The sequence below is a fragment of the Polypterus senegalus genome, chromosome 3 (assembly GCF_016835505.1).
Source record: "Polypterus senegalus isolate Bchr_013 chromosome 3, ASM1683550v1, whole genome shotgun sequence".
Classification (NCBI taxonomy): Eukaryota; Metazoa; Chordata; class Cladistia; order Polypteriformes; family Polypteridae; genus Polypterus; species Polypterus senegalus.
This window is the reverse complement of record NC_053156.1, coordinates 290,306,947-290,320,304: the sequence shown is the minus strand read 5'-3', so window position 1 is coordinate 290,320,304 and position 13,358 is coordinate 290,306,947. Positions and strand designations below refer to the sequence as shown.

The following is a 13,358-nucleotide window of genomic DNA, read 5'->3' as shown; positions in this document are numbered from 1 at the left end:
AGAAAGCCATGGCTGAAGCACATCTTTACACCAAGGCCTTTTGCACAGTAGTGTTGAAACAGATATTAGTGTAACTAAAACATGTAAATTACATGGTTGCAAGATCAATTTCTACTACAGACAACACTTTTCAAGACTCAGATCCAGTAACTATATGTAAAGAATGCGCACTAAATAAACACCCAGGCTTTGAAAGCTGCTTTGGGAAAAGTTGTCAGCGTACTTCTTCAATTTTATGTTAAATTTCACTTTCAAAGTATGATTAGGCAAAAGGAACATGGTAGAAAAATTCAGTTTAACACAAGCTATACTTATTTCTGATCTGTGTACAATTCAGATGTGCGAACAGATGCAGATGGTGATGGCAGGTAGCTGGTGGCGCTTACTGTGTGTCAGAATAGTTTGGCATTATTAATTAGCTGCATACAGAAACAACTGAATAAATACTTCACTTTCATTTTGAAAGCACAAATGTAACAGTTTACAAAGAAAACTTATTGTATACTATTCACATGTTAATCAAAAAAATATAGTATATTATTAATCTTAACATTGAAAAATTCACCCCTCTCTTTCCAGGTTACGGGGAGCAAGAAAACTCCATAGAATTTAGCCATCATAACAAATCGTTGACAAAGCCTCTTGCAAAAGTGAAATAAAATGATTCAAGTGATTATGGAATTAAGAGAGAGGTTTGTAAACAAACAAACAAACAAAAAAAAAAATACAAAGGAATACTGTCATTGAGCACCATGTTCAACTCTGCAGTCTTGCATACCAGCCAGGTGGTTTCTACATGCAACTTGTTAGAAAACTCGGAGAGAATCCAAATAGCCAGATGGACAACAAGACCTTACCATTATTGAAGGTAAAAAAAGAAACAAATATCCCTAGTGATCTCTGTATGTTCAAATATCAGCTTCAGGCTAAATTTTGTCACTCCTACTTTAAAACAAACTATGTAGTTCTCAAGTTTGTATTTTTATGATTTTGTACACAAGTTGATATAATCAGAGGTGGCTGTGGGAGTGAACACTATGTATAATATGAAATAAAATGAATTTGTATGAGTGAAAACAAGAAAAACATAAATATTTTATGTACCTATGGCAGAATTTATACAGTGTCAGCCATTTTTTTTATTCAGAGTAGTAGTCAGGTGAAGTTATTTATCATTATAGAATTGTGTGTCCTTTAGTAATCATAATAACTGCAATCACATGAATGTTTGACCTCATAATATACACTATGAAGAGGACTATGAAGGATTAGTAACCACACATTTGCCTTGTCCGATTATAATTAGTGCCTGTTTATAAACAGTCAATGACTTCCTTAGCTTTTGACAAACTCTTGTGCATTTCATCCAGGGCTGCACTGACTACACTAGTTACTGAAGCATGAGGAAACCAAAAGAACTGTCAAGGAGTCTGTGAGAAAAAGCATTCAACTTGATAATCAGGAAAAGGATATAAAAAAGACATCCAAAGATTTGACAGTGCCAATCACTAGTATTCAAACTCTGATCAACAAGTGGAAAATTAGGGGTTCTGCTATATCAAGCCACACGTGCCAAAACAATTGCTCAAAACGCAATGAAAAACCCACAAGCAACTTCAATTGAAATACACACACCTTTGAAACAAAGTTGTGTAGCTGTTTCAGCAGGCATAATAAGAAATACATGAACAAAAATGGGAGTTGCCAGAAAAAAAGCTATTGCTGAGCCAACACCACAAAATGGCCCACTTACAGTAAACAAAACAAGCACCAAGAGAAGATCCGAAACTTCTCCAAATAATTTGTTTTGAAGCAGAGGAGTCAACAAGACCTATGAAGAGAGCCACACCATTACTACCATGAAGCATAGTGTAGGATCTTTGCTTATTTAGGGGTGTAGGTACTACACTGGCACCGGGAACTAAGTCAAAATTGATGGCAAGGTGAATGAAGCATGTCATCAGAAAATATTGGAAGACAATTGGCATTCACCAGCTGAGAAGCTAAGCACAGGGTGCACTTGGACTTTCCAACACGAAGATGACCAAAAATATAAGGCAGAGTTGCCCCTTCGGTGGTCTACAGCAGAAAAATAATGAAGGTGTTGGAGGGGCCATCATAGTCTCCTGACCTCAACATCAATGCCAACAACTTTTTAATGGAGATCTCAAAAATGCAGTTCATGCAAGACAACTAAAGAATTTGCAGGACCTGGAGGATTTCTGCCAACAGGGCCTCATTCACAACTATCACAGAAGACTGCAAGCCATCATTGATGCTAAAAAGACCAATATACAATATTAAAGGTATGCAAACTTTTGAACAGGAACATCTTATTATTTCCTTTCTTGCTATGGTTTATAATCTCATTAAAAATGTGTTTTGTCTGATCACTTATGTTTGGCATACATCTAACAAATTCTGCCAGGGATATGTAAACTTATGAGCACACCTGAATATTTAATATATACACCGCTTAAAATAAAGGGAACACCAATCTGTCCAGTATGGAAGCACAAGCAATTATGAAACAACTTGACTTGCTTTGATGCGAATGAATGTGACAACAGATAAACTAGAGAGGCAAAAGCAAGGCAACCCCCAAAAAGAGAATGTGGGCCACAGACAATCACTCTTTCCTTATCCTTCCTCACTGATTCTTCTCTAATGTGGAGTTTTGCTAGTGTCCTTGTAACTATGGTAGCATGAGGCAATACCTGCAGCCGATTCAGGTTGCACAGCTGGTCCAGCTCCTCCTGGATGACACATCCTTACATGCCATTGCAAGAAGGTTTGCTGTGTCTCCCAGTACAGTTTCAAGTAGTCTCATGGAAGAGATACCAGGACATAGGCATTAAAGGAGGTGAGCTGGACAGGGCTGTAGAAGGGCATCAACCCAACAGCAAAACTGGTACCTGCTCCTTTGTGCAAGAGGGAACAGGAGAAGCACTGCCAGAGACCTACAAAATTGCCTCCAGCTGGCTACTGGCGTGCATGTTTCTGACCACACTGTCAGAAAATACTCTGAAGGTATCATGAGAGTCCAACATCCTTCCTTAACAGGGATCTGTGCTCACAGTCCTCACTGTGCAGCTTGACTGGCATTCACCAGAGAATACTACAATTGGGAGCTTTGCCATTAGTGCCCCATTCTCCTCACAAATGAGAGCTCACACTGAGCACATGTGACAACCATGAAAGTCTGGAGATGTTTAGGTGAAAGTTATACAGCCTGCAACATCATCCAGCATGATCAGTTTAGCAGTGGGTCAGTGATGGTCTGTGGAGGTATACCTTGGCGGATCACACACTCTTCCTCATTCTAGGGTCTGGTATCCTGCCTGGTATGGTAATGCCTCTGAGCCACTGTCAGACCTAACACTGGTGCAGCGAGCCCTGGGTTCCTCCTGATGCTGGACAATGCCCTGACTCACGAGGCCATAGTGTATAGGCAGTTCCTGGATGATAAAAGCATTAATGCTGGCCCATACACTCCATGCTGAAATTCACGCAAGTTAGATCAGCCTGCAATTTAAATTTTTGAGTTTGATTTTCAGTGTGATGTTGAATCCAGCCCTAAAATGGGTTAGTGACATTGGTTGCGATTGACCATTGCGAGGAGGACCCAAGATCGAACATGCAAGCACTTGATTATGAGCCAGCAGTTCTTACCTCTGCACCAGCCAAGCAGACAGGTCTGCTTCATATTGGTTAATTTTTGGGCTTTGGTTTTTACACACTGACAGCAACAAGTAAATTGAATAATTTCTTTTTTCTTCAGTTATATTCCTAAATAAAAGCACACTTGTTTTGTTATACCTTTTGAGAAAGTATTTATTTGGTATTTGGACTTCGGTCTTCACACATTATACACTTCACGTCAACTTTTTGTCATTATCACTATAACATGAAAAAAGTTTCTGTTTTAGTTATGTGTTCAACATTTCTTGCCTCCCATTTTCTGCCATCCTACATTTAGACAGATCACTGTAGATATGGAATACACATGAAATTTATGTATTATTTACCTTATACAATTTCAGAAACCTAACACCAGGACTTCAATTCCAAGAATTTTATGTCGGACTTCAGCTGCTTCGATGGGCATGAGTGAGCAAGCTGCCTTCTGCCAGTGCTGATTGACACATTTGCAAAACAAAGACGCTGATGAGGAGGTGCAAGGGAATTTAGGGTGGTCGGGCATTACAAATATTTGTGCAGGCTTCACGGATTCTAGTGTTAAGAGTGAATGGGGCAGAATCAGATGCAAAATGACACTTTTACACCCGAGTAGTATTTAGAAAAACTTTTGGAAAACCTACTCTGTAGATCAAGCTGTAGAATAGTGCGATAGAGGAAAAAAAAGGCTATGTTGTGAAGGGATCTGACTAAGTCGTACTAATGAAGATAAGTTAACCAAAACAGATCTGTAAAATACTGCAGCTTGGCAGAGCGTGTCTGGAATAATCTGATGCCATAATTAGTGCAAGTAAAAACAAACAACAATCAAATAACAGCTTTTGCGTTTAAATAAGTCTTTTTTAAATTAATTTGAATTACATTTGAATAACACTAAATCTGATGTATTTATTTTACATAAGTCAAGGGGGAAAATTATATCCTCCTTTAATTGTGTGATTTTATTAATCAGGGTCTAAACTGCATATGTGTTGTTATCACTAACTTCTATAAACGGAGAAATTCAACCTCAAGTGATAAAATAAAACAGATTTCAGTGTGTTCTTTTTCACCCAATACACACGCAAGGACACATACACAGATTTACATTTATTCAATTATCAGATGTTTTAAATTCTAAGCGATTTATGAATTAGGTCAAAATAAGCATATATAAAATATATCGCACACAATTCAAGAATAATATGATATTCAAATAAGAAATACAACGTGGTCCAGGAGTTCTGCTCCAAAATACACAGGACAGGTTTGATTTGAAGCTATGATTCACTGTATAACCATATACCACTGCACCAAGAACTAGAAGAAACATGTACTCTGCACTTCTGATTTAAAGGTTGCTTTCAATAAACATGCCATCTAAACAAGAATGTAATATAACATTCATTAGATGCCTGGCTTCTCTTTTGTGGCACATGTTCAAACTGGATAAAAGTGAGGTTACACTCTGTGCTTCTTTCCTGCTAGGTTGTGATTACCTGGTTTGCCGTTTTCCATTTAGCAGCTGCTGTGCGACAGTGGAACACTTCTCTGCATCCTGTGTCACTAGGTGTAGATGTCGTAGCAGGTCATTGTCAGGAAAGTTTCTTCGCTCAGATTCTTTCATAAGTGACTGGAATTCCTCTAAACCTGTTCCAGAAATACGAAAATTATAATTCCAGGGACTACATGACAGTGTGGAACGTTCTGTAATGAAATCAAATTTTCAGTTCTCCATGACAAAGCCTTAGGACCAAACTTACTTCTTTTTTGGTCCAATTTAGCCTCCAGAATTTCTGTTACATTTGAAGCCCACTCATCATATGATTCTGCCCGTTGTTTTAAAGCATTCATCATGGGGTAAAGATCATCCAGTGTATAACTATACCTAAAATGTGTTAGGGAAAAGAAGAACAGAAAATTATCAACCAAGTCAACTCAAAAAAGGGCAAGAAAGGGAAAGAAAATAAAAAATAAAAAATGGAAATACAGCACACATTCTTTGGGAATACACTGAGCTATAAAAAGGAACAGATAAACAAGGACTTACTTGAGGGTGTAATTCTTTACAGGACATGGACACAGGTCTTCAGCATGAAAGAGACACACCAAAACTCCAGGACTGCAGGGGCACGTAATGGCTGACAGGAAACAGGTGGTTCGGCACCTGGCACACTGTCGCTCATCATCTGGCAGCAAGTCAAATTCCTCAGTATCAGAATGAATAATCCCCTGGGACAGAAAAAAAAGCATACTTCCTTATTCTTTTACACTGTTATCAGACTATTAGCCAAGGAATAGCTAACTGGTGAACATCGAGATGGCAAATACCTGCACACATGGAAGACAAGGAAAAAATTTTCAATAAATAAAATGGCACAAACTTCTTTAAAATCCATTTCAATTTGCTTACAAAGCAAATAGATCCACAGAGGATGCTGTGGCCACAGCCCTTCATGCTGCCCTGACCCACCAGGAGCATAAGGGGAGTTACACCAGAATGCTCTTTGTGGACTTCAGCTCGGCGTTTAACACCATTCTCCCACAACAACTGGTGTCCAAACTGGCAGATCTGGGACTTCCATCACTCACCTGCAGTTGGATTCTGGACGTCCTGTCTGGTCTCTCCCAGAGGGTCAGGCTGGGTTCCCACACCTCAACTGCTCTCAGCCTCAACACCGGGACACTGCAGGATTGTGTGCTCAGCCCGCTCCACTACACATATGACTGTGTCCCTGCTCACCATAGCAACAAGATCATAAAGTTCTCGGATGACACGACTGTGGTCGGACTCATCCTGGGCAAGGAGGGTGAGATGGCATACAGGGACGAGGTGGAACGGTTGTCAGAGTGGTGCAAAGTCAATAACCTGGCTCCTCAACACCACAAAAACGAAGGAGCTTGTTATTGACTTTAGAAAAAACAAAACTGACATTCAGCCACTCATCATTGGCGGGGTCTGTGTGGAGAGGGTCCCGGTGTTCTGGTTTCTGGGCATTGAGCTGGAGGATGACCTAACCTGGAGCGCCAACGCCAAGGAGCTGCTGATGAAGGTGTAACAGAGACTGTATTTTCTGAGAATCCTCAGAATGAACCATCTCCCCAAAAATCTGCTCCTTGCCTTTTATCACTGTTCCATCGAAAGTGTGCTTACGTATGGACTGTGTGTGTGGTACGGCAGCTGCACTTCCTCAGAAAGGAAAGCGCTCCACAGGACCGTCAGGACAACATAGAGAACAACTGGTTGTACCCTCACCACTCTGGAACAAATTTACACCTCCCGATGCCGCAAAAAAGCAATAGACATTACACAGGATTCATCACATCCTGGTCATTGCCATCGGGCAAGAGATACACAGCAATGAAAACCTGGACAAACCTCCTTAAAAACAGCTTTTATCCAAAAGCAATCATGGCCCTGAACTCAGAATAAAACTGCTCCATATCATTCTCCCAATGTGCAATACAGACCTTAAGTTAACCAGTGCAATTTGTATATATAACAAGTGCAATTTGTATTTTTTGTAAAGTACTTTTAATACTATTTAGTATGTTATTATTTTCTCTCTTCTTGTCTTTTTAACTCTTATGCCTCACAATGAGTCGACTGCACCTTCAATTTCGTTACTTTGCAAAAGTGACAATTACAAAGATGTATCTAAGAGAGACACCTTTTAAAAAAAACCAAAAAAACAAAAATGCAATTCAAAAAGTAATAAACAGAGTTAATGTGCACTTGCCATTTTTCTAACTTTATCCCGCAGCACCTTTTCCTCAGCAATCATGATTGCCATATCTTTCTGAATAGTTGACGCCAGAACTACATCTAGGGACTCTGCCTTTGAAGCCATCCTACAGATCATCTCATCATGGGAAAACACGCAGTAGCGATGAAGGAGACGGTAATGATCCACACACTGGCGGCCCAATGGAACCTGAAACAAGAACAGAAAACCAAAATAATCAGTGCAGAAGACCAATATCCAGAATTTCAATATTTCAGAGCCTTGCTAAGACAGAACAACATTTGCATGGCTGTTTTAAGTACAAAAGACGACATGTGGCAGCTACAGCCTTCTTGTAAATTTTCCAGTTAGGTGTTGTGAATATGAATTAGCAATTACTTCATTCTACAAAATAACTCATTACATCACCTTTAGCACTGTTAACTGCTACCATCACTTCCTGTAGTTAAAAATCAGTACCTCAAAAGAGCAGTAGATGCAGAGCTGGCATTCCTCCGTCTCATATAAAGTATTTTGAGCTTTAAATAATATCGCAACATGTACAGTGGTGTGCAAAAGAATTCAAACCCCTTGAACATCATAGTTTTCTGCACGTCAAAAGGTATGTGCACATATTTATCCATTCAGTATTTTTAACATGAACTCTTATGCTGTAACAATACATTTCCAAAGTCAAAAACTACTGAAAGTATAAATAATGTGTACAAATCTTTTGACATGAAGAAAATGAGACTTTCAAAGGGATTAAATACTTTTGCACACCACTGTAAATGAGATCGAGACCTAAACTTTGACTCTGTTATTCCAAACATCCACATTTTTTTTTAACCCTTCACAGTCTCATGTAGACTTGCATGCATCTTTAGATCACTGCCTTGCTGCAAAACGATCTGCTTTGGCTTCAGCTCACTAATATTCCCCCGAAAAATCCATGGATACTTATTATTGTTGCCCAATCTCTCAAACTATATATACTTCACTTCACACTGTAAATATCTAACAAACAAACAGAAAGGGGTAAATGCTATTCATTATCATGGTTTTAGCATAATCCATCTATCTTCCACACCCACTTATCCATAGAAGAGTCATGGGCACCTACAGCCTATCCCAGCAGGCATCAAGAACAATGCAGGAAAAATTCCTACATGAGGTGAACAGGCCCATCACAGGGTGAACAGACATAATTGTACCTAACAACATTTTTAAAGAAAATACCAAGATTTGAGTGTTTTGCAATTTCATACTTTGTGTTTTTGCTCAAAATCAAGGCATTCGATTCAATTTAAATTAGAATTCATTTTTTGCATTATCTGTTAAAGGAGAGCTGGAGCCCATTATACAACGTCTGAGTGAACCAGCTCTGGACAGAAGCCAATTGTGTAGGGCACTCTCACCCATAATGGGCCAATCTAGTGTGACCATATGAACTAGCATGATCTTATTTATATTGTGGGAGGAAATGGGCTACCTGGAAAATCCCACATAAAAACAGCAATATTAATAACTGCAACACTATCCTACCCTGATTTGACAATACCTTTAATACTTTTACAAAACATGAATACCACCATTCTGATGGACTTTATGTATGCAATATATTAGATTAGATAAACTTATATTAACATATTAAGCAGCCTGAATATCCATTCAGGTGAGGTAGATTGTTTTATGTTGTACTAATGCTGAAATAAGGTTTTTTAAAAAAAAAAAAGTGGAAATGAAGGAGTGCAGGTACAACTTCCTTCACTCAGAGAGAATTGCTCAGAAAACTGTAAGCAAGGTAGGAGTTCATGCGTCTGATTTATAGTACTACAGCAATGACCACTTCCTCATTTAAGATTCACTTTGATTTTATTGTGCAGCCAGCTGGTTGACATCAATCACTCAACTCAAACTTGTGCATTTTCCTAAAGGCTGGTTATTGTGATTATGATTACACCTGCACTGCTGACATTTTAAATACCTGAATGTTGCGAAACAAGTTGTGTATACATAATACCATATAAATGCTTTAAGCATGCAGTCACGTGTATGTCTACTTCAGCCATCTTACCCTTTCCCATTTAAAATCAACTGCCCAGTGCCTATAGAGATGCCTTTCACTCCACTTCTACATTAATTTGTTTCATTTACTAACCCTAACCCTGGCATCACAATCAGCTCAGGCCAGTTGTTAACTGCTCACCCAGTCCATGGTGCAGAAATTGACAGCCTCTGCAAAGTTGAAGCCCTGATTGAAGCCACTGTGGTATGCTCTAGGGAATGTGATCACAAACTCCCCCGCACACTGATTTGTCCGGTAAATCTGCAGGGGTGAAAAAAATAAATGATTCTCACAAGCTTTATATTTATTTTTTCAAAATAAACTGCTACCAAATATTGCCTAGTTCTTTGCTTTACTATACACTCCTTTTCACTTTCTCCATATGTAGAACTGGGCAAAGTACTACAATGGGGTCAAAAATTGCAAATGTTAATAAATGTATTCATGTTAGATATCCCTGAAGTCTGTGGAAAGTGTAACTTGTAAATGGGTCAATTGATCTGCATCATATTTGCACTATTATAATCATGCAACAGAGTTGAACAAAACAAACTTCTATTAATATACTAACGTACATTTTTTTCATATTGCATTACTGCTTGAACTTTTGTAAGTTTTTCAGAATTAAAGAATCTAGAAACTTTGTATATTTGTAATGTTTTCTGGTCTGCCATCTTTGTATATCAGTGACGTGACTTAATTGGAAGAGGTGGGGAAAAGTCAAGCAAAATGACACCTTTTATTGGCTAACTAAAAAGATTACAATATGCAAGCTTTTGAGGCAACTCAGGCCCCTTCTTCAGGCACGATTACAAGAAGATGAGATGCCTTGAAAGCTTGCATATTGTAATCTTTTCAGTTAGCCAAGAAAAGGTGTCATTTTGCTTGACTTCTCACTACATTCATAATGGCTAACACGGTACAACACCCTAGTACTAAATGAGGTAGGAATCAAATTTAACTGCAATATTTACTTGAAACATTATGGACTTATTTGAAATCAAGTGATTTTTCAGCAACAGAACAAATCAAAAAAGTACATGAGAAAAGAACTCTTGTGGTGGTTAGAGGGTGAGAATATGGATCAAACAAAAATAAACTACTGTAGTGATTTGTGCCTTCTAGGCCAAAAACATATATTCAATCAAATGTATCCACATTTACAATTTGATAGTCCTAACTTCTTGCAATACGTTGTTAACATAAACATTGAAATTTCCAAAGCAATGCTACTCACCGGTACTCCATGAGCCATCAAAGTGTTTGGATTCATGATGGTGACAAGCTGGTGCAAGAGGTCAGGCTGGGACTCAAAAAGCTCTGGAGCCAGTTTTTTCATGACATCTTCAAGTTGCTCCGCAGCATATCCTGGAGCTCCATACCATGTCTTTGGCTCCCCCCTGCAAAAAATAATGAAAATATAAAACTAGTTATAAAACTAACTTGAGTGTTTAAGTATAATGTACGATGCTGCTAGTAAGTGTTGGTAACTAGTAACTGGATGCAGTATAATTCTAGTTAATTTGTTATTTTACCATCCTTAAAAACAGACTTTCACATACATACACACACACACACTCAGCATTCACTCTAAGTAACATTTACTAAAAATAATAATAATAATAATCCATAGCAAAATTCTCTAATACTGTAATTTTCATTGAAACTACAGTATTCATTTACATTGGCCATGATGTACTGGCTGAAGCTACTTAGCAACTAACTGAGGAAGTGCTTTGTTAGTTGAATTTGAGACAAAAAACCAACTAAAATAGGAATGTAAAAAACACCAGATTTAAATTGCATATAAAAAAAGCTGCATTGAAATCAAATTAAACTGGATGTGAAAAAAAATGTGTTGCTAACTTTTAAATATGTCAAATTCCAAGAGCCTGTTTTCCATCCATCCTACTTCACTAACAAACTTTGCATTAGGTGACTAACAGTTGCTAGATATCCAGAACATGGACATACAGCAAAGGATTGGCTGTGAACTGGAATGTACTGTTAGGGAGTGCTTGGCTTATGGCACAGACAATGACAAGAGTAAGTGCATAATCAAAGTCATTAGTCAGGTTTGTGGATCTCAGTTAAAGGAAAGAACCCAACACAAATATGCCTATAAAGAGTTTGAGAACTATGATACATGGAAGACATTTAAACTCACAAAACAAGGTAAGATGGCAGATTACACTGGTCGATAAACTTTTACTTGGCGTCTGCAGAAACTTACTGACTGGTTACCTCAGGTTGATCAAACTGAAAAAGTGAATGCAAATGTATAGCTATTTCTTGTATGTCTAGTAGGCTATCTGAATGAATTACTTAACTTCACAGGGTAAGTGACTCTATAGATGGCTGAAGCTAAATGGAATACAATACAGTATTTCTTCCATGGGTATATCTGTGCAAAAAAATAATTTCTTTATTTTCCCTTTTCTAAGTTAAAACAATAACTAAACAGATTGTTAAAATAAAAATGGCAAAAACTTCATCAAGTTAAACTGATTATGACATAAAAGGTAGACATTTTATTGAAGTAAAAACTAATGCAAAAGAAGCTGAAGTAAAGTAACATTGCTGTTTAGAAACTTTTAATGCCTGTAAAAATATATACATTATTATGCAAGAGAATAAAACCTGCATTTTTATCACTCTATAATTTAATATTGTTTTTTTTATCAGTATGCTGCTGGAGTATGTGAATTTCCCCTTGGGATTAATAAAGTATCTATCTACAACCTATACATGCCAGGGTTCTGTTTCTGTATGTATTTCAGGCTCCAGTGCAAAGCACTCTCAAGACAAACATGGCAGTGAATGCTCATGGGAGCTTGCATATATCAGGCAAGCAAATTTAATGATTTGACATGCATGTAATTTAGCTAGAGTCTACATAAAGCTATATTGTCTACAAGAAAATGTGCGATTGTCCAGAAAACACAGTATAACTATATTTTTATTCTTTGATTGTACACGTTTCTCATTGAACTCCACACAATCAATATCACATGAAATGTCATGTTAGCCAATATTTAAGGCTAGCCTCGTGACCAATGAATGGGAGGGAAATGGGGTTTTGTGGGGGAGAGAGATCTTCGATTTAAATGCTTAGGTGAGTCTGGGCGAGTTTAGTTTATATGAAGTTCATAGAAGTGTTTTCCAAAGTCAATAATGTAGCGATATTTTAGTAAAAATGTGTTTGGGATATTGTGATCATACGGCAGGAGGACTTTACTTCTGTTGCACAATCCACATGTAATGTTGAGGTTTTTTAAATAGACATTTTCATATGGTTTGCTGTTGCCCAATGTTAGTCACCATAGACTTGTATTGTATCAGAAGCATACTCTCCATTCAACAAGAGATACATTTTCTTGGCCTTCATTGTAAACTAGGCAAAGTAACATATTAAATATATATATAAAATTTTTAGGTGAAGTATTCCTTTAAATCAATTTGGAATTCTAAATTGGGCCTGTCTGCCTCTGTGTGTGTGCCCTGTGACGGCTAATGTCCTTTAAAGGACTAGTTCCTGCCTTTTATTCAATGTCCCAGCCTATCATGGCCCTGAATTGGCTTAACTGTTTTTAAAAACATGAACATTTTCTTAATAGTTGCTCAATAAAAGAAGAAATAAAAAACTGACATAATGGAACATAAACAATTCAAAACCAAAATGTGTGAACCCATAGCAACAGTACCAATGCAGATAGTTGATCGAGTAGCTCCAGTGGTCCTCAATATGCCAGCAGAATGAAGAGAAGCACATGCCAACATACAGCCAGGGCAACTTCATCCCACAGATATCAGCAGTGATATGGGTAAGGACAGAAGGATCCATTACTGGCATGTTGTTCAAGTTCCAACCACAGTCCAGATAATTC

The 13,358-nt window shown here is 37.8% G+C and overlaps 1 protein-coding gene across 4 annotated transcripts in view; it reads right to left on the bottom strand.

Annotated features, from left to right (window-relative positions):
- LOC120526301 (lysine-specific demethylase 5B-like) overlaps window positions 1-13,358 on the bottom strand; it is a 92,744-nt gene that overhangs the window by 36,392 nt on the left and 42,994 nt on the right. For all 4 annotated transcript variants that reach the window (XM_039749420.1, XM_039749421.1, XM_039749423.1 and 1 more), the window contains exons 12-18: window positions 13,176-13,357; window positions 10,709-10,871; window positions 9,613-9,732; window positions 7,419-7,613; window positions 5,729-5,910; window positions 5,442-5,566; window positions 5,178-5,328 (exon numbers count right to left, since the gene is read on the bottom strand). In XM_039749420.1, the coding sequence (XP_039605354.1) occupies window positions 5,178-5,328; window positions 5,442-5,566; window positions 5,729-5,910; window positions 7,419-7,613; window positions 9,613-9,732; window positions 10,709-10,871; window positions 13,176-13,357 (1,118 nt within the window). The remainder of the gene's footprint in view (window positions 1-5,177; window positions 5,329-5,441; window positions 5,567-5,728; window positions 5,911-7,418; window positions 7,614-9,612; window positions 9,733-10,708; window positions 10,872-13,175; window position 13,358) is intronic.